This window comes from Peromyscus californicus, unplaced genomic scaffold, assembly GCF_007827085.1.
Source record: "Peromyscus californicus insignis strain IS unplaced genomic scaffold, ASM782708v3 Scaffold_7__1_contigs__length_154581171, whole genome shotgun sequence".
Classification (NCBI taxonomy): Eukaryota; Metazoa; Chordata; class Mammalia; order Rodentia; family Cricetidae; genus Peromyscus; species Peromyscus californicus.
In genome coordinates, this window is record NW_026294595.1 from 129,684,796 (window position 1) to 129,706,008 (window position 21,213).

Consider the following 21,213-nt stretch of genomic DNA (forward strand, 5'->3'; position numbering starts at 1 on the left):
GCCAGCTTTGAGGTTTCAAAAGACTCATGCCATTCCCAGTGTGTTCTCTGCTTCTGGGTCTAGCTATGAGTTCTCAGCATCTGGTACAGCGCCATGCCTATCCTGCCATGATGGTGATGGACTCTTATCCTCTGGAACTGCAAGCCTCAGACTCTTTCTTCTATAAGTTGCCTTGGTCATGGTGTTTCGTCTCAGCAATAGAAAAGTAATTAATATAACACAAACAACAGACAAAATGTTTGTTGATATATATGGGGCCATGTTACTAGGTCGCTTCAGATCTCCATCCCTCCCTATGTCCAGACTTTCTTTCAACTTCACAGTGTCTTCCCACAGTGGACAAGAAAGACAGTCACCCTCCCCTTTCTTCTGTTTACTTGTTTTTGTTTTGTTTTGTTGTTGAGTTAGGGTTTCACTGTCACTCAAACTGTCCTAGGACTCACTTTTACAGATAAGGTTGTCCTTTAATTTGTGGCAATCCTCCTGCCTCTGACTCCTGGATGCTAAAATTACAGACACATGTAACCACAACTGGTCCATGTATTATATATATATATATTTTTTTTTTTAAGGTTTATTTATTATGTATACAGCATGTTTGCCTGCAGGCCAGAAGAGGGCACCAGATCCCATTATAGATGGTTGTGAGCCACCATGTGGTTGCTGGGAATTGAACTCAGGACCTCTGGAAGAGCAGTCAGCGCTCTCAACCACTGAGCCATCTCTCCAGCCCCCCCATGTATTATATTTTGATCAATGGGATATTAACATATATGATACAAGCAGAAATTTAAAAGTCATGCCTGGCCAGAGGGTGGTGGCATACACCCTTAACTCCAGTACTCCGGGGCAGAGGCAGGCAGATTTCTATGAGTTAGAGGCCAGCCTGGTCTACAGAGTGAGTTCCAGGATGGTCAGGGCTGTTACACAGAGAAACCCTGTCTCGCAAAAACAAAAGAAAGAAAAAAAGAAGAGAAAGAAATTCATGCCTGTTTGGGCTTCATGTCAATTATGCTTCTCCCATTCCTATAGGAACATGCTTAGGTTAGGCCCTTGATGTAGGAGGATGACAGACATGGAGAGTGAGGCCCTACCTAGATTAGTAAATTCCAACTCTCTATTGATGGCACAAATGAGCCGCAGTGAAACTAATAAAATGACTAGTCACATCTATATAGATCAGATGATCTCCAGCTGATAAAGTATGAGCTAAGTTCATTTTGTGGCTGTTTTAAATAACTGAGTTTTGGAGTTGTTTGTTAAATAACTTTTTTTTTTTTTTTGATATAGGAAGGGTCTCACTATGTAGCTCTGGCTATCCTGGAACTCACTATGTAGATCAGCCTGGCCTTTGAATTGGGATTAAAGACATGTACCACCATGCCTGGCACCAGTTATTATATATAATATCTAAATGTTTGAAAGAAAAGTGGGAGAAAACTATAAAATATAACCCATATGTGAATGGAAGGGACTTTTAATTCAAATGGCAGATCAGTCACACGTTCTATACTTCATTTCTCCAGAAACCTCACTAAAATGACAGTATATAAGTAAAACTATAATTAAACCACTAAGAACAGATTATAACAAAAATATTCTTTTTGAAGTTTTAACCTTTATTTTTATCTTATATGTATGGATATTCTGCCTGCATGTATGTCTGTATACCATGTGTATACGGTACTTGTAAAGGACAGAAGAGAACACTAGATCCCTTAGGGCTAGAGTTACATATGGTTGTGAGACACCATGTGCATGCTGGATATTCAACTCAGGACCTCTGGAAGAGCAGCCAATTCTCTTAACCACTGAGCCATCTTTCCAGCCCCCAAAACTTTTAAAGCTGGGCATAGTGACAAACACCAGCACTTGGTAGATAAAGGCATTTTAAGGGCAATATGGGGTACAAATTGAGCTCTAGACCAGACTAGGCTGCAAAATGAGACCCTGTGTCTAAGAAACAAAGGAAACAAAAATGTACGTTTGGGGGCTAGAGAGATGGTTCAGCAATCAATAGTAGCACATGCCTACAATCCCAGTGCTTCCTTAGAAGGCAGAGGCAGGTGGATCTCTGTGAGTTCAAGGCTATGATGGTCTAGTTAGCAAGTTCCAGGCCAGCCAGGGCTACATAAGAGAGACCTTGTCTCAAAACAAACAAACGAGACATTTCTATGGGTAAAGGCACTTGTGAAAGTCTGATGACACAAATTCTATCTCAGAATCCAGAAAAGGCAGAAGGAGAGCCAAGGCAGTGGTGGCGCACGCCTTTAATCCCAGCACTTGGGAGGCAGAGGCAGGCGGATCTCTGTGAGTTCGAGGTCAGCTGGTTTACAGAATGAGTTCCAGGACAGCCAAGGGTATACAGAGAAACTCTTGTCTCAAAACACACACACACACACACACACACACACACAAAAAGGGTAGGAGGAGAGAGCCAACTACAGAGTTGCCCTCTGCCCTACACACATGCACCATGGCATGTGTATTCCCATGAACATACCACAAACACATATAATAATAAAATTAAAAACTAAACATAACCCAAAATGAAATAAAAACAATCCAGGAAAAATAAGGTGTGATATAAAAATAATCACATAGAAAAAAGCAAAAGTAATAATAGTTGCTGCTCTGTCCAGCAGTGATAATATACAGTGTCATGAAATGTAAGGACTGACCATAGATTTATCTATTTATTGGTGCTAGAGTTCAAAAGCAAGAGCCTAGCCATACATGCTAAGTACACACTACCACTGAGTCACACACCCAACCCAACTACTGATTTAATCGAAACTGAAATGTAACTATAAGAAAACCAAACAAAGAGGAAGCAGGGACATTGGTACAAAAGTGCTATAAGAAATCTTCATTTCTCATAATGCAACACAATTAAAAAGGTCTAAAATTTATCATTCATAAAGTAGTTATATAGTTCAGAAATATAGAAGTAAATAATAGCAAAGTATTGCTCCAAAGAATCTGAACTAGCCAGAAGTGATGGCACAAGCCTGTAATACCAGCACTTGGGAGGTGGAGGCAGGAGGATTATGAGCTTACAGTCATCCTCCCCCAGCCTGACTCAAAACAACAACAAAGGCTGGCCTCGACACCTTACACATCAGGACTGCTTCTCTTTCTTTATTTCATCAGCTACACTGGGAGAAGATGACAGTTGGACTAGGGTTACAGAAGACTGACATTCAAAAAAGCTACGGCAACGGTGGTGCTGAGTGGTAGAGTTTCAGGACTAACTTTTTGCTCTCAGTTTAGCTACATTTTCTATATTAATCTTTAACTATTTCTGTGTAATTTTTTAAAATATTGTATTTTTTCTTTCTTTTTGAAATTCTTGCTATATAGCATAGGCTGGCCTTGAATTCCAGATCCTCTTGTCTCACTCAGCCTCCCAGATGTTGGGGTTATAGGTATGTGCTACCATGTACAGCTTGTGCTGCTTCAGAAGAAAAAAAAAAAAGTGGAGCATAGTGTGACAAAGCCCTGCATGTTTTATACTCTTCTTGGGGCCTTACCTTTTATTGTGGTCAAAATGAAGAATGCAATGAGGGTGTTGTTGATGGCGCAGGTCGACTTAGCAACACAAGACAGGATCGTATAGGGATTTAGGAGGTAGCTGGGGAAACACACATATTTGTCATTAGTAAACACGATCAATGGACCAGAGAGTCCTGGCCACCACAGCCATGAAGTCCAACTCACTTACAAAAAAGAAGAAAACTCCTTAGAAATGAACTGTCCCAAATACAATAGGATAGAGTGAGATCAGGTGTCAATGAATAAAGGCACTCAACATTACGCTATGAGACATATGCAAAACTATCGTATTTCTATTTACTAACCATAAAGATCCTATAAACTAACAAAAACATTCTAGTTTTTGCTTTGTTTTTAGTGGGGCTTTTTTGTGGTTGTTATATTTTGGTTTGTTTGGTTTTTTGTTTCGTTTTGTTTTGTTTTTGAGACACGGTCTCATGTAGACATTGACTTCCTGATCCTCTAGCTTCCACCTCCCGAGTGCTGGGATCACAGGTACGTACCACCTGGCCCAGTAGCATTATCTTACTTTTGCAGATAAGATTCAGTGATTAAATAACTTGCCCAAGTTTTTACAAGCTATTAAATATATTCAAAAAATCAGTTCTTCCTGGTTCTAAAGCCAATATTCTTTCTACTCAGCCCTCTTCATACCAGAGCAGTATCCCCTGACCCAGATTCATGAACAGACAAAGGATCCTCTAAATTCTATAAGTTAGCTGGCATAGAACTTCACAAGATCGTGACCTCCCATTAGGAAAGAGTTAAGCTGGAGTCCTTTCCCCATAAAGTGGGAAGGAATGGAATAAAAAAATACATCTGAAGTGTTTTGAGTTGGAAAGTCTTACTCAGTCAAAATGGATTCTTTTTATTTATTTCTGTCCTGCTTCTACAAAAGATATGCATCAGTTAAAATGAGAACAAATAACAAAAATAGTAATAAAGTAAAACCAGCCATAATCAAGACCAGGGAAAATACATAAGAAGAAAAGTTACAGGCAAAGCTAGGAAAACCAAAGAACAGAGAGGTACAATACCAGCCTCATACAAACTACAGCTGTACAATCACCAGCCTCAGACAGACTACAGCTATACAATACCAGCCTCAGACAGACTACAGCTGTACAATCACCAGCCTCAGACAGACTATAGCTGTACAATCACCAGCCTCAGACAGACTACAGCTGTACAATAACCAGCCTCAGACAGACTACAGCTGTACAAAACCAGCCTCAGACAGACTACAGCTGTACAATAACCAACCTCACACAGGACTACAGCTGTACAATCACCAGCCTCAGACAGACTACAGCTGTACAATAACCAGCCTCAGACCTGTCTGAGTTTCCTGGCAGACACAGGAAGAAAGGCCAGTTACACAATTTTGATTGTCAGAAAGGAAGAAACACAAGTGTCTTGGGGAAAAGATTATAATAATTATTCACAAATAAAGACCTTATAGCTAATCCCATCTCCTAGGAATGTAAGATTAGTAGTTCTAAAACCAAAGGCCTAGAAACTCTTGGGGGTTTTTGATGGGTCTTTTCTTTTGTTTTGTTTTTCCCAGCAATCAGATAGACTTGTTACACAACCTTTAAAGAATTGGCTGTTGCTATTATGAAACTACCCTCAGGGGACACAAGAGTCCATAAGGATTCATTATGTTACTAAAACTTTGGTCCTATTAAAGTAGTTCCCATCAAATTTCCTAAATATGTAGTTGAGAACTGATATACCAAAATTATCTCATAGGAGAAAAAACACAAAACCATTTCTAAATAGGTGACATTGAAGAAGCAGCTGCCTAGACATCTACCTGGAATACTGAAAGGGAAATTCACACACAGGGAAAAGGCTCCTAAAGACCTGCCCCCAGGAAAGAATCCAAGATGACCTAAGCTGACTTCAAACTCATTATGTAGGTGAAGCTGATCCTGAACTTCTGATCCCCCTGCCTCCCCTTCCCAAGTGGTGGGGTCACAGACAAGCACCACCCCGCCCTGTGTACTTGGTGCTGGGGACCTTGTCTCCTGCCTCCCCTTCCCAGGTGGTGGGGTCACAGACAAGCACCACCCCGCCAGTGTACTCGGTGCTGGGGACCTCGTATGTGCTGTCCTCCAACCAAGTTCCCTCCACAGTCCCTTGTTTTCTGATATGGAACATGCTACATAGCACATATTAGCCTCAAACTCAGCAATCCACCTGCCTTAGGCCCCCTGAGCCTGGGATGCCCAGCTGCTAATTCTAAAAAATTCTATGGGCATGTTTTTCCATGAAGAAATTTATGTTTTGTTCAGTATGTGTTCCTAGAAACTAGCACGTTATTAATATCTGATGACTACTAGTTGATTAAATAATTCACTTCGCCTATCTCAGAAACACAAATGGGAATAACCTGAGATCACACTCACTGGCAGTGCTAATTACTCCAAGAGAATTCTTCCTTAAAGCATCAGCTGGTGTCACTCTTCCATGCTGGTCACTGAGCCTAGATGGCTATTTTACTTCAGTTTTCTACATTACAAACAGGGAACTAAATCATACATGAAATATAGAAGATATGTGAAACAACAGCCACATAAAGACCAGAATTCGCCGGGCGGTGGTGGCGCACGCCTTTAATCCCAGCACTCGGGAGGCAGAGCCAGGCGGATCTCTGTGAGTTCGAGGCCAGCCTGGACTACCAAGTGAGTTCCAGGAAAGGCGCAAAGCTACACAGAGAAACCCTGTCTCGAAAAACCAAAAAAAAAAAAAAAAGACCAGAATTCATCAGAAATGAAGAACTACCATTTTTTAGAAATACTAGTTACAAGCAGGTTCCAACTCAGATCAGCACTGAGTCAGAAAGCCTTTGTGAAGGGTTTGATTGTGCCATGTCCCTGTGTAAGTCTTTGTCTCAACAGAGACATAATGGCTCTGTGTCTTTTGCTGGCCAAAACTCCAGTTGTGTAAGAGAACTACAGCAAATACTTGATGACTAAGACCACAGATCTCTAAAACTACAACAACATGGGAAAGTCTCATCAGATTTTCCTTGCACTTGTTGGCACTGAGCTTTGATTTGTAAGGAAATACTTACAACAGGGCCACTTTCAGAGGGATGTATCGCATTTCCATAGGGGTTCGGATGAGTTCGGCCACATCTGGGGCATACTGGTCCAGTTCTAGGAGGAGTTTCTGCTTTTTAAACTAGAGGTGGGGGGGGGGGGGGCGGGTGCACAAGACACACAAAACAGTTGGTTTGCCATTGTTTTTAGGACGAAGACCCACACACCACTGTCTGTCCCACCCTGCTTCTCCAAGATCCTCTCACACTTGCTCCTCCACCCCATCCCACCGAGTTCCAGCACATGAACAAGCAATGTTCCTCATGTTCCCAGAACTCTGCATTTGACCCTTACTCTCCCCTAGTTAACTCTAGAGCTTTGAGAACTCAGCTAAGTCCTCCCTTGAAAGGCACAGTCCTTGAGCTGCCCTACTATACCCATTCTTTCACCAGTGCCCACAGCTCTAAGTTTTGCCTTCTTTGTGTAACTGACTAATGCCTGGCTCCTCCCTAGAGTGTAAGTTCCACAAGGGTTTGGGTGACTTTATTTGCTCTCTGTGTATGTCTATCACTTAGCACAGTGGGCAAACAAATGAATGAATGTACAGCAAAGCCACCTCTGAGTCACTCTGGGAGGTAACATCAGTGGTGGCAGGGCTTCAAAGTTCTATCAGCAAAACATGTTCAAGCAGTTTCAATGACCTGGATGCATGTTATCTCAGGTTCCCTTCCTCATTCTTCTCTTTCAAAGGTTTGTTTGGTTGGTTTTCTCTTATACTACCACAGAAGAGGTGTGAAATAGTTAAAATAAAGAAAGGAGACTAGTGGAGTTAAGACACAGTCATATGGGGGGGTGGAAAGCTCTTTGCTTTCCCTGATGTATCCCAACAAATTCACGGGCATGAGTTCTAAACGGGAAACAGCATCACAGCAAAGGACAGATTAGGCTAATGATACTTTTGCCAAGATGAACTGGCTACCAGCAGTTAGCATTCATATTCCACAGGCTAACAGCTGAAGCGAGGGTGGGTGTGAAGTCCCCCAGCACCAGTTTTCCAGGACACTGTGCAGACTGCAGGATCGTCTCAAGTCCTACCAAAACTAAATGTTTGCAGACTATAGCGTAAGGATCCTTTTAACAAATGGTGACTTTGTAAAGGTAATTTTTATTTATCCTTTGATAATTTCAGACATGTATAGAATGGTATCTCGATCACAGCCATCTCCCATCGCTCTCTCATCTGCTTCTCCCTCCTGCTGTACTCTTTGGTCCAACAAGTCCCTCTTTATTTTCTTTTATGTTTATGGGTCTTTTGCTGGCATGTGTCTGCATGTGTCTGTGCACCACATGAGTATTTGGTGCCCGTAAGACCAGAAGAGGGCTTTGGATCCCCTGGAACTAGAGTTTTTGAACAGTTGTGAGCTGCTGCCACGTGGGTGCTGGGAATTGAACCTGGATCCTCTAGAAGATCAATCAGTGCTATCAACCACTGAGGCATCACACCCTCTCTATTTTCGTGTGTGTGTGTGTGTGTGTGTGTGTGTGTGTGTGTGTGTGTGTGTGTGAGAGAGAGAGAGAGAGAGACAGAGACAGAGACAGAGACAGAGAGACAGAGACAGAAAGAGACCAGTTTTGGGGGGAAGACCAGTTAGAGACAGAGACAAAGATCAATTGAGTTTAATTAGGGTTGCTTGCATTAGCAAGGGAAGGAGGCATTATATACTGAAGCACAGACAGTTTACCAGTGGTAATACTACTGAAGAAATCGACTCTCCCTCCTTTACAAAGTAGAGCCTTTTAGGAATACATGTGCTGACATTCTATCTAAATCATAGTGGTATGATATCTAGGTGTAGTGGCATACACCTATAATCCCAGCACCCAGGAGGTAGAGGAAAGATCATGAATTAGAGGCCAACCAGAGCTACATAATTAGTTCTAGGACAATCTGTACTACATATGGAAACTCAGTCTCAAAAAATCATCAGGGCCGCCAGGCGGTGGTGGCGCATGCCTTTAATCCCAGCACTTGGGAGGCAGAGGCAGGCGGATCTCTGTGAGTTCGAGGCCAGCCTGGGCTACCAAGTGAGTCCCAGGAAAGGCGCAAAGCTACACAGAGAAACCCTGTCTCGAAAAACCAAAAAAAAAAATAATAATAATAATCAGGGCCAGTAAGAGTGCTCAGAAAGTAAAGGAACTTGCATCAAGCCAAATGATCTGAGTTCAATTCCTGAGACCAACATGGTGGAAGAAGAGAACCAACACCTGCAAGTTTTACTCTACGTGTACCACAGCAGGTGTACACACATAATCAATCAATCAATCAATCAATAACAAAGGCTTGGAGTGTACCTCAGTAGTAGACCTCACATACATAAGGCTCTGGGTTTTATCCTAAACACTACAAAAAAAAAAAAAAAAGAGCAGTATATGATGTGATAGTAGCACGAAGAGCTGCCACTTTTAGCATTCATATGGGGGTGAAACATACCCCTAATCCCAGTACTCAAAAAGCCAAATCAGTGGCCAGGTGGTGGTGGTGGTGGTGGTGGTGGTTGGTGGTGGTGGTGGTGGTGGCGCACACCTTTAATCCCAGCACTTGGGATGTAGAGAGGGTGAATCTCTGGGTTCAAGGCCAGCTTGGTCTACAGAGCGAGTTCCAGGACAGCCAGGACTGTTACACAGAGAAACCCTGTTTCAGGAAGGGAAAAAAAAAACAAAAACAAAAACAAAAAACAAAAGAGGTTGAATCAGGAGGATCACAAACTCTAAGTCCACTTGAGCTATGTACCAAGACCCTGTCTCAAAACAAACAGAGCTCAGTCATAGAGCATTGTGCTGGGTTTGATTCCCAGCACTGCAGAAACAAAAGAAAAATAAGTAAATAAATAAATTGCTGGTATTCAAAATGAGTCCATTTGTGATATAGTGTAAATAAAATTCACTCTAACCAAGAGATTCAATGTCATAATAATCTGAACTCTGGAAATAGGGAAACAAAAATATTTCAAATTTTAATTCAGTCTTGGGAATAAGAGCACCTTGGTACACTAAGAAATAGCATAGTAAACTGGGCATGGTGGCATATACCTATAATCCCTAGCACTTGGAAGATAGACAGGTGGTTTAGAAGTTCAAGGTCAGCAGGGTGGTGGTGGTGGTGGTGATGGTGGTGGTGCATGCCTTTAATCCCAGTACTGGGAGGCAGAGGCAGGTGGATCTCTGTGAGTTTGAGGACAGTCTGAGCTACAGAGTGAGTTCCAGGACAGGCTCCAGAGAAACCCTGTCTCAAAAAACCAAAAAAAAAAAAAAAAAAGTTCAAGGTCATCTTGGACTCCTACATGAGACCCTGTCTCAAAAACAAGAACAAAAAAACCCAACCCCCCCCCCACACACACACACACACACACAGACACACACACAGGGCTGGAGAGATGGCTCATTCTTTAAGTTAAGAGCACTTGCAGAGGACCTGAGTTCCATTCTCAGCACCTACATGGTACTCTCAACTGTCTGTAACTCCAGCTCCAGGGCATCTGACGCCCTCTTCGGGCCTCTGCAGGCACCAGGCACACACATGGCGCACATACAAATATGCAGACAAAAGCTCACACACTTAACAAAAAACAAACAGACGAAAATCTCCACAAGGCCATTTAGTTCTCTCCCTCTTTTTATTTCTTTGTTGTCATTGTTTGAGACGGGGGTCACACACCCCAAGCTGGCCTCAAATTTTCCTTGTTGCTGAGGCATCTTCCTGCATCTACCAGGCATGAGATACCACACTCATCTTTCTTAATTTTAAAACACAAAAGTTAAAAAACAAATCCTCTTGTTTCCACATAAACTCAGAAACAGCATATGCCAGCCACAATACACAATCTATCTTTTTTTTCGAGACAGGGTTTCTCTGTGTAGCCTTGGCTGTCCTAGAACTCACTCAGTAGATCTGGCTGGCCAGGTCTCACAGAGATCCGCCTGCTTCTGCCTCCCATGTGCTGGGATAAAAGGCGTGCGCCACCACCGTCCAGCTACAATCTATGTTTTCTATTTGTTTTCAAGACAGGGTCTCACTATGTAGATCACTCTAGACTTGAACTTACAGAGATCTGTCTGCCTTTGCTAGGATTTATCTATGGAACCAGCGGTTTACGAATCTTATGCCCAGTTATTTAATCTGTGACCCTCAAGGGAATCCTGGTGGAATAGTTCAAAATAGCTTTTAGATCATGTTTCATTAGTATGATATATACTCCTCAGCCTTAGTAATCAAAGCCTCTAAGTCTGAAATACAGTTCTTAGGGCCAGTGAGATGGCAGAGCAGGTTAAGGGTGTGTACCACCAAGCCTGACACCCTGAGTTTGATTCCCTGGGACCTAGACTGACTTCCATGGGTTGTCCTCTGACCTCTACACACTTGCTGTGGCATAAATATCAACCTGCCAGCCCAACATACAAATAAATGTAATAAAAATTTAAATACAGTTAAGAACACACATAAATGTAATTAAACATTTTAAATTGAATTTTTAATCCCTTAGGGAAAGAGTCAAAGACAGCTGTGGACGCACAAAACACGATATATACATATATGATTTTTACACCTTTTTTTTTTTTTTTTTTTTTTTTTTTTTTGGTTTTTTCAAGACAGGGTTTCTCTGTGTAGCTTTGCGCCTTTCCTGGAACTCACTTGGTAGCCCAGGCTGGCCTCGAACTCACAGAGATCCGCCTGGCTCTGCCTCCCGAGTGCTAGGATTAAAGGCGTGCGCCACCACCGCCCGGCGATTTTTACACCTTTTAAGGGTTCAATATACCCCCAAACCTATAAATGGGTATCAAATTAAAAGGCCATACTCCAGACATTTTTTAAATCTCTATGAGGTCTAAAAGTCTAGAATTCAACAGCTTTATTTTTTTAATCCATCACAGTGCTACAGAAAGGCAAATTACTGTTTCTGGTTCTATTACTTGGTAACAGAAGGTCACTAAGATGCACCCTCATCCTACCCTGACCTAAACCTCAGTCGCTCCCAGCCACACAAGGAAGATGGGAGGCAACTTTTGTTTTTCATAATTACATACGTAGTACACCTGGTTTATCTGTTAATCCTCCCAGAAGCCTGGAAAAGGAGAATGATCCCATGATGCAATTCTCCTTGGACATTACATAATTAAGAATAAATTTCACATTGGGTGGTGGTGGCACACACCTTTTTTTTTTTTTTAAACATTACAATTAACTTTGATTTGGGTTGTATAATGTTGCTTACAGGTGTTGGTTTTAGAGAAAGGGTCAGAGCTGCTATGGGAATAGTAAAAAATACTTTGGACTCTGTTATCACTCTTCCCACAGTATTGTGAAGTACTCTTCGTTCCTCAGTTTCCTTTGGAGGGGATGTCATTCCCATTTTTCACAGCTCTGGATATGGCTGTGTCAGCCTGGGCACATACCTTTAATCTCAGCACTCAGGAGGCAAAGGCTGGCAGATCTGAATTCGAGGTCAGCATGGTCTACAGGGCAAGTTCTAGGACAGCCAGAGCTATACAGAGAAACCCTGTCTTGAAAAAACAAAGACAAGCAAACAACCACCCCACACACCGAAAAAATAATAAACTTTACATAATACTTTTTTTACATTTATTTGTTTGTATGTAGGAGCTCACAGGTACCATGGGATGCTTATGGAGGTCAGAAGACAACATCCATCATATGGGTTCCAGGGATTGGCAGCAAGCATGCTTACTGACTGGCAATCTTGCCAGCCCAATATTCCAAATTTTCTAATTAAGATTGTTCTCTCTTTCTTTTTTTTTTTTTTTTTTGGTTTTTCGAGACAGGGTTTCTCTGTGTAGCTTTGGAGCCTGTCCTGGAACTCACTCTGTAGCCCAGGCTGACCTCAAACTCACAGAGATCCACCTGCCTCCACTTCCCAAGTGCTGAGATTAAAGGTGTGCGCCACTACCACCCGCAAAGATTGTTTTTTTAGGGCTGGGGGATGCAGCTCAATGGTATGGCACTTGCCTGGCATTTTCCAAGGCCCTGGGCTCAATCTCCAACCTCCAAATTCCTCTCTGAAGGAAAATAGCTTTATCAACACTGGGAATCCAATTTTACTTAAGAGGCCTGATACAGTAAGTTAAAGACTATGTTCATTTTTCCTTTGAAAAAATAAACTGATAAAAGGGAAGACCTTTAAAGTTTTATTTTAGATAGTATGTTATTAAGCCCAGGCTGGCCACAAATTAGTGTGAAATAGAGAATGACCCTGCACTCCTCATATAACCTTTACCTCCTAAGTGCTGAGGTTACATATGTAACCAATACAGCCGCGACATTTCCTATTCATTTATTTATTTGTTTTTGTTTTATCTGAGGAGAGTGTGTGTGTGTGTGAGTGTCTCGTGTTTCTGTGTGTGTCTCTGTGTGTCGGTGTGTGGTGGTGGTACATTCAGGAATCATTCCTCTCCTTCCACCATGCTGGCCTTGGAGACAGAGCTCAGGTCACCAGGCTTGCTGGCAAGTGCCTTTATCCAATGAACCATCTCACCAGCCCAACTTAACTATTTTAGAATAGTTGGATCTTTGAGTACATGACTTTGGATTCCTAATAAGCACATTACCAAATCCCACCACTAATGACTTACCACAACTTTATTGAAGTCCTGAACTGCAAAATACAGGGCAATAGCGGTGAGGGCGTCTGTCATCTGTCAAGAGAAAGAGAAGTAACCGAGAGTACAGGAGCAGTACAAGCACAGTTAGCACACAGTACTGGAGTGCGGCCAGGCCTGGAGAGCTACCCAGGACCAAACGCACAACCAGTCACGGCCTACTCAGGGAAGCATGATGAAAAACCCCTAGACTATGATCCATTCCATCTGTGGCCCCTATCTCTAGACCAGCAAGTTAAATGAAAATAAACCAGGCATTGTAGTTAACATCTGTAACACCAGGAGGCTGGAGAGCTTTCTTGAGCTCAAGATCAGCCTAGGTCACATAGTGAGACCTTGTCTCAAAAAAAAAAAAAAAAAAAAGGTACACACACACACACACACACACACTCACACACACCCCAAAGCTAAATGGGAATAAATACCCACTGGTCTGTAGGCTTCAGGTATGTCAAGCACCTCATACATGTTGAATCCTCAACAAATGGCAGCCATTATAATTAAGGAAGACTTCAGGGTTTCTTATGCTATCTTGACCCGGATTTTCAACTCTGTTGACTAACGTTTCAAGCTGCTCTGCTCTCAAAACTCGCCCTGTCATCTCAATCTTCAGTTCTTGTCCCCGAAAGGCCCCCGTCAGAATCTCTTGGCAGAATGCTAGGAAACTCAGGATGCCCTCCAAACTGGCACAGCTAAAGCCAACCACAGAATTTGGGGGTGGGGGGTTGAAAATTGAAGACTACATAGTCCAGAAACCAAAGAATAAGAAAGTAGAGCTGGTCACAACTCCCTGCCTGTTCCTCATACTCCATAATATCACCCCAAAGCCAGGCTCCAAGCTAAGATATTGTCTTGGCTTTTATTTTCTGAGAAACTCCAGTTTCTGCTTTTCCTTTTCTTTTCTTTCTTACAGACAGGGTCTCACGATACATCTCTGGCTGGCCTGGAACCTGCTATGTAGACTAGGCTGGCCTCAAATGCACAAAGATCCACCTGCCTCTGCCTCCTAAGTGCTAGGATTAAAGGCATGCATCAGCATACCCAACTCCTTATTTTCTTGAAAACAAACTGTAAAATTAAAAGTATATACATATATTGATTTTCTCTGGAAAGATACTTACCATAAATACCAATTCTGCATAGTCAATTAGGAAATGAAAGAGGTATATTATTAATGGAGTCTGTAGGAGAAAAACAAAGATGAAAAAATTAAGTTAAACCTTAATATAAATTATCAGTTTCCAAATTAGGGATGGGGGAAAACTTACTCAGCTAAAAAATCTGATCCTTCCTTCAATCAGTTATCCTGTACTAACTGAACAACTTAGTGTCCTAAATCACAGAGTATCACTGAAACCATCAGTTGAACATAGTGGAGTACAGCAGAAAGTTCAAGACCAATCTGGCTTATACTGCAGAATCCAGTCTCAAGGGGAAAAAAAGTTTTTGAGAAAATATACTTACTGTGAAACTAATCTTGGCCTGAGGTTTTCTCCTTTGCTTTTAAATTTTTCTTTTATTTTGGTTTTATTTGGTTTAAGACAAGGGCTCATGTAGACCAAGCTGGCCTTGAACATGCTATATGACCAACAATGGCCATGAGCTCCCAATGGTCCTGCTTTGACCTGCCAAGGACTAGGGTTACAGGTGCACCTCCAAGTCTGCCTTCTCGGGGTTTTGTTTGGTTTTGTTTTGTTTTATTTGAAAGACTTAAATTATGGATTCAATTTCTCTCATATATTAAACATTATTCTGATTTGCTTTGTTTTATTAGTCTAGGAAAGTAGTATTTTTCTAGGAATTTATACATTTTACCTAAATTTTCATCTCATTGATATAAGGTTGTTCACAGTATTTTCTTTTTTGAGGCAATGATACATTTTCCTCTCAATATGGGTTTAGCAATAACACAAAGGTTTTGGTATGTTGCTTTCTTCCCAATATCATTCAGTTAAAATGTATTCTGGGGGCTAGAGAGAAGGCTAAGAGTGGTTAAGAGTGCTTGCTGCCCCTGCAGAGACCCAAAGTCTGGTTCCCAGCACTCATCAGGTGGTTCACAACTACCTGTAATTACAGTACCAGAGGACCTGATGCTTCCTTCTGGCCTCCTGCACACACAGCACATACACATACACACACATACATACACATACACAAAAAAAATAAATCTTTTGTCAGGCAGTGGTGGCTCATGCCTTTAATCTCAGCACTTGGGAAACAGAGGCAGGTAGATTTCTGAGTTGGAAGCCAGCCTGGTCTATAGTAAGTTCCAGGACAGCCAGAGCTACACAGAGAAACCCTGCCTCAAAATAAATGAATGAATCTTCTTTTTAAAGAAGATATATTCTAATTTCCGCTGACATTTCTTCTTTGAGACTTTAAAATGTACAGACTAGCCGGGGGTTATGTAGTTCACTGATAGGGTGTTCATTATGTATGAATCCTATGCTCAATCCTTAGTGCAAATACATAAGAGATAAGTAAACATTCTATCATTGACCCCAGCCCTTCTTTTTATATTATTATAATTTATTTATAGCTTAACTCTATTATAATCACTAAAAGTACAATACATGATTTTAATAACTTGAAGTATGTTCTGAGTTGCTTTATGGTTTATTATCTGGTCTGTTTGGGCAAGTGCTCCACATACATTTGAAAAGAATGTACATACTAACATTTATGGTCACAGCATTCTACATATAATTTGTATGGTAATGATCTTTAAAATTTCTACATCCTATTGATTTTTGAGTCTCTTTGTTCTATCATTGATGAAAAAACATAGGTTAAAAACATCTCATCACTGTGACTGGAGGTGGCTCAGCAGTTAAGACCATTTGCTGCTTTTGCAAAGGACCTGGGTTTGGCTCCCAGAACCCAAATGATGGCTCACAACTATCTGTAATTCCAGTTCCATGGAATCCGATGCCCTTTTCTGACTTCCTCCAATACCAGGCACATATGTGGTGTTCCTATGCACATGTAGGCAAAAACATACTCATAAAAAATAAACCTTAAATATATATCCCACTATCACTGGACATGGTAGTGCATGCCTTTACTCTTAGCACTCAGGAGGCAGAAACAGGCAGATATATTTGAGTTTCAGGCCAGTCATGGCTACATTTTGAGACCCTGTCACAGAAAAAGGAGGATGAGGTTAAGAGCACTAACTGCTCTTCCAGGGGTCCCAGGTTCAAGTCCCAGCACCCACACGGCAGCTCACAATCATCTGTGACTCCAGTGTCAAGAGACCCAACACCTTCTTCTCACCTCCAAAGGTACTGCATATACATGCCACACAGAAGAAAATCATGCAAGCAAAATTAGCAAAACTAAGTTTAAAAAAAAGTCCCACTATGACTATAGGCATATTTATTTCTCCCTTTTGCTTTGTGTTTTGTTTGTTTTTGAGACAGGGTCTTATACAGCCCAGGCTGTCCTTGAACTCACTATGACTGAATATGACTGTGAACTTCTGATACTACTCTCAAGTACTAGAGTTGCAAACGTGTACCACCACCCCCAGTTTTGTTCGGGGTTGTGCACTGAACCCAAGGATTCATGCATGCTAGACCAGCATTCTACCAAATGAGCTACATCTCCATCCCTGCTTTGTATAGTCTGAAGTTGTGAGTTAGATGCAGTTCTGTGTAGAATGACTATCCCCTGGGTAGAGCAATGTTTATATTATTACATAAAATAATCCTCTATGTGTCTAATAAGGTGGGGGGGTTGCTTGATTTCTTTTGTTTTTGGCTTTAAAGTCATAAGCTACATCAACTCTTCAAACTAGTATTTGCATGACTCCTTCCTCCCTTCCTTCTTTCTTTCCTTCCTTCAGCTTTTTGGGTTTAGGAGCCAGGGTCTCATATATTACAAACTATCCTCAAACTCACACTTCATAGCCAAGAATGATGTTGAACTTCTGATCCTCCTACCTCCACTTCCTACGTGCTAGGGCTATAGGTGTGCGCCACCATGCCTGTATCTATGAGCACTGAGGATCAAACCTACTCTGTACACACTCTAACCGAGCTACAACCCAAGACCAAGACTTTCAATCTTTTTACTTCTCTGTGTCCTCATATTTCAGGTGTGCTTTCTCTTCAGGTGTTTTTGGTGGTGTTTGGTGGTGGTGGTGGTGGCAGTGGTAGAAGGGTGGGTGGGTGTCTGTTTTTGTTTTTTTCTTGGTGCTAAAGGATCAAACCCAAGTCCTTGACATGGTAGGTACATCCTGTATCATTAAGATACATCCTAGATTTCCCTAGCTCTGAGATGCATTTCTTTAAAAAGAACATACAGTTATTTTTCTGTGTTTTGTTTTGTTTTAGTTTGGTTTGGTTCTGGACCTTTGTGAGGCAGTCTCATGCAGCAAAGACAGGCTCCAAACTCACTATGTAGCCAAGATGACCTTGAACTTCTGACTGTGGTACCACCATCTTCCCAGTGCTAGGATTACAGGCTTTGGTTTTACTTTTTCTGCTTTCTTTTGTTTTCTTGAGACAGAATCTCAGGTATCCCAAAAAGACCAAGAACTTGGTATGTAGCCAAGGATGACCTCTGAACTTCTGATGATCTTCTCAGCTCCACCTCCTGAGTTACAGGCATGCAGTACCACAGCAGGTTTATGAGATGCTTGGAATTGAGGCCAGGGTTTCACGTAAAATAGGCAAGTACTCTACCAGCAGAGCTACATCTCCAGCCAAGTCTCACTAATTTCTTAAATTAATTTAATTTTACTATTTGTATTTGTGTGTGTAATGTGTAGCTGCACGCTGATGCCAGAGGAGGGGTGAGGGCATCAGATGCCCTGGAGCTAGGTTTACAGGCTGACAGGAGTGCTAATACTCAAACCTGGGTCCTCTGTAAGAACAGCAGATGCCATCTCTCCAGCCCGAGGCTCACTCTGTGAACTTTGCTCTTGAATTCTGATTATCTTGGTACTTTCCAATGCCTTCAAACCAACATTCTTTGGTATTTATTCTTCTTTTCTGCTTGTCCTTGCCAGCACAGTCGGCCCACTACTGTAAACTAACTCACCAGCCCATCAGAATCCGAAAGGAAGTACGTAATTTGGTTTTAGTGTGGTGGCTCAGAAGTACCTATTCCCACCACCTCCTAACTACATGTAAAAATACACTTTATAATACTATAAAGGGGCTAAGGATGTAGTTGAACAGTTGAACCTTTTGCCTATATGCACAAAGCCCTAAGTGGAAACTTTATTACCAACCCTCAAAAAGGCTAGAGATATACTCTGAGCCAGGAATAGTGACTCACATATATAATCACAGTATTTGAGAAGCTGAGACCAGCCCAGGCTACACAGTAAGTTCTAGGTCAGCCTGAGCTATGTAAGAGGCCCTGTTTCAAGAAAAAAAAAAAGTGGGGGGAAGGCAAGATTGTAAAGATCATTGACAGGCTTTTTAGTAAACGAGAATAAGTTATGTATGGTAGAAAGAAGGGAAACTTTAGAGTTGGATTTGGATTTAAATCCATAGTTTTTGTAGCAAGCTGTACCTGTGTGGCCTTCAGGCAAGTTGCTTTCCTCACTGAGCATTAGTTTCCTCTGATATAAACTGGGGAAATGATCTATGTCAGAGCTGCAGCGATGGCTCAGCAGGTCAGAGCACACTGGCTGCCCTTCAGAGGCCCGAGACATCAATCCCAGGACTCAGCCAGCCGCTGACAACTGTCTGTAACTCTGCAGGTACCGAGATGCAAGTGACTCACAGACACATGCAGACGAAACACCCATACACCCAAAATTTAAAATTTTTAAAAATCCTTAAAACAATCTACTTCAGCTGGGCGGTGGTGGCACATGCCTTTAATCCCAGCACTCGGGAGGCAGAGCCAGGCGGATCTCTGTGAGTTCGAGGCCAGCCTGGTCTACAGAGTGAGATCCAGGAAAGGCACCAAAACTACACAGTTGGAGTGACCATAAATTTTCCCTAAGTACTACTTTGGTGACATGCTACATATATGACAGCTAAGGTTTTCACTTTCATTAATTTCAAAAATACTTTCTAATTTCTCTTTTGATTTCTTGATTCCTGGGTTATTTAGTTACCAAATATTTGGGGGATTTTCCACATATCTTCCTGATGTTAACTCTCCATTTCATTCTTCTGTGGTCAGCAAAAATTAATCTTTTAGTGACTTAAAAATATTGAGCCTCCCTGCCGGGTTCCACCTCCTGAATGCTTAAGGGAAGTTCCTTGTCTGTGTATCCTGCATAATGGGCGCTAACAGCTTAGATGCAAGATTGTAAAACATCTGTAGCAAACTTCTGCCCTCTGAGGTTCTCCCATTGTGCTGTAAGCCTGTATTTAAGACCTCTTCCCTCCTTCAAAAAACAGCATTCGGCATAAAAAAAAATAAATAAATAAAATATTGAGCCTTCTTTTATGGGCAGAACATAGTCTATGTTACAAATGTTCCACATACATTTAAAATGTACTTTGATGTTACAGAATGGGACATTCTTAGGTCAATCTGGCTGACAAAATTATTCAAATTTTCTTTTTTTTTTTTTTTTTTTTTTTTTTTGGGTTTTTCAAGACAGGGTTTCTCTGTAGTTTTTGGTGCCTGTCCTGGAGCTCCCTCTGTAGACCAGGCTGGCCTTGAACTCACAGAGATCCGCCTGTCTCTGCCTCCTCAGTGCTGGGATTAAAGGCCTACACCACCACCACCCAGCTTCAAATTTTCTATTTTTTTTTTTTTGGTTTTTCGAGACAGGGTTTCTCTGTAGTTTTTGGTGCCTGTCCTGGAGCTCCCTCTGTAGACCAGGCTGGCCTTGAACTCACAGAGATCCACCTGCCTCTACCTCCCGAGTGCTAGGATTAAAGGCATGCGCCACCACCGCCCGGCAAATTTTCTATATTCTTGAGGCTGGAAAGATGGCTCAGTGGTTTAGAGTACTTGCTCTTACAGAGGACCTGGGTTTCACTCAAAGCACCCACATGGTAGTTCACAACCATCCCTAACTCCCAGAGGTCCAATGCCCTCTTCTGACCTCAAGGGCACCAAATCATGCACTTATATCCATGCAGGCAAAACACCCATACACAGAAATTAAAAGCAGACAAATCTTTAAACACACACACACACACACACACACACACACACACACACACTTTCTATACTCTCGCTAATTTTCCACCTGTTCTATCAACTGTTGACAGATACCAAAAGCTCCAACTCAAATCAGAGACTGGCCCCATTTACATGTGGGGGGGGTGCTGCAAGCCACAGCACAGTTTGGAGGTCACAGTTCTAATCTCTCACCTTACTGAGGCAGTGTCTCTTTCTGTTTCTGCTGCCATGCTGTGTACTCCAGGTTAGCTGGCCCATTAGGTCCCAGGGGAGTTTCTGTCTTTATCTCCCATTTAACTGTCAAAATGCTGGGATTCAGATGTGTGTAGCACATCTGGCTGTGTGTGTGGTTTCCAGAGCCTTGCACTGCTAGCACGTGTACACACTAAGTTGTCTCCCCAGCCCAGCCTATCAGTCTTTACTTATGGTGTTTTAAAGCTGTAATTAGTACAGAGAGAGCTGTAATTACTGTTCTTCAAAAACACATCCTATCACTCTAATAAAATGAACTTTGATGTCTCTGGTGATATATATTCTTTGCTCTGGAGTCTGCTTTTGTTACTGCTTTTATTTCAAAAATATGTGCATAAGCAGATGGTTCAGTGGTTAAGAACATGACTTCCAGAGGACTGAGGTTCAGTTCCCAGTACCCACATTACAGCTAACAACTCTTGGTAACTCAGTTACAGAGAATCCAACGCCCTCTTCTAGCCTTTGTGGGAGCTGCACACATGTGGTATACAGACATACATGTAGGCAAGAAACCCATAAACATAACACAAAAATAAGTACATCTCAAAATTCAATTACATATAAACCTAGCACATGGAAGGCA

At 41.9% G+C, this 21,213-nt stretch overlaps 1 protein-coding gene across 1 annotated transcript in view; it reads right to left on the minus strand.

The window, feature by feature from the left end:
- The window catches only part of Pigu (phosphatidylinositol glycan anchor biosynthesis class U), an 88,155-nt gene that overhangs the window by 50,529 nt on the left and 16,413 nt on the right, over nucleotides 1-21,213 (minus strand). Inside the window, exons 3-6 of the mRNA XM_052722880.1 lie at nucleotides 14,396-14,455; nucleotides 13,248-13,310; nucleotides 6,635-6,744; nucleotides 3,534-3,634 (exon numbers count right to left, since the gene is read on the minus strand). Coding sequence (XP_052578840.1) covers nucleotides 3,534-3,634; nucleotides 6,635-6,744; nucleotides 13,248-13,310; nucleotides 14,396-14,455 — 334 coding nt within the window. The remainder of the gene's footprint in view (nucleotides 1-3,533; nucleotides 3,635-6,634; nucleotides 6,745-13,247; nucleotides 13,311-14,395; nucleotides 14,456-21,213) is intronic.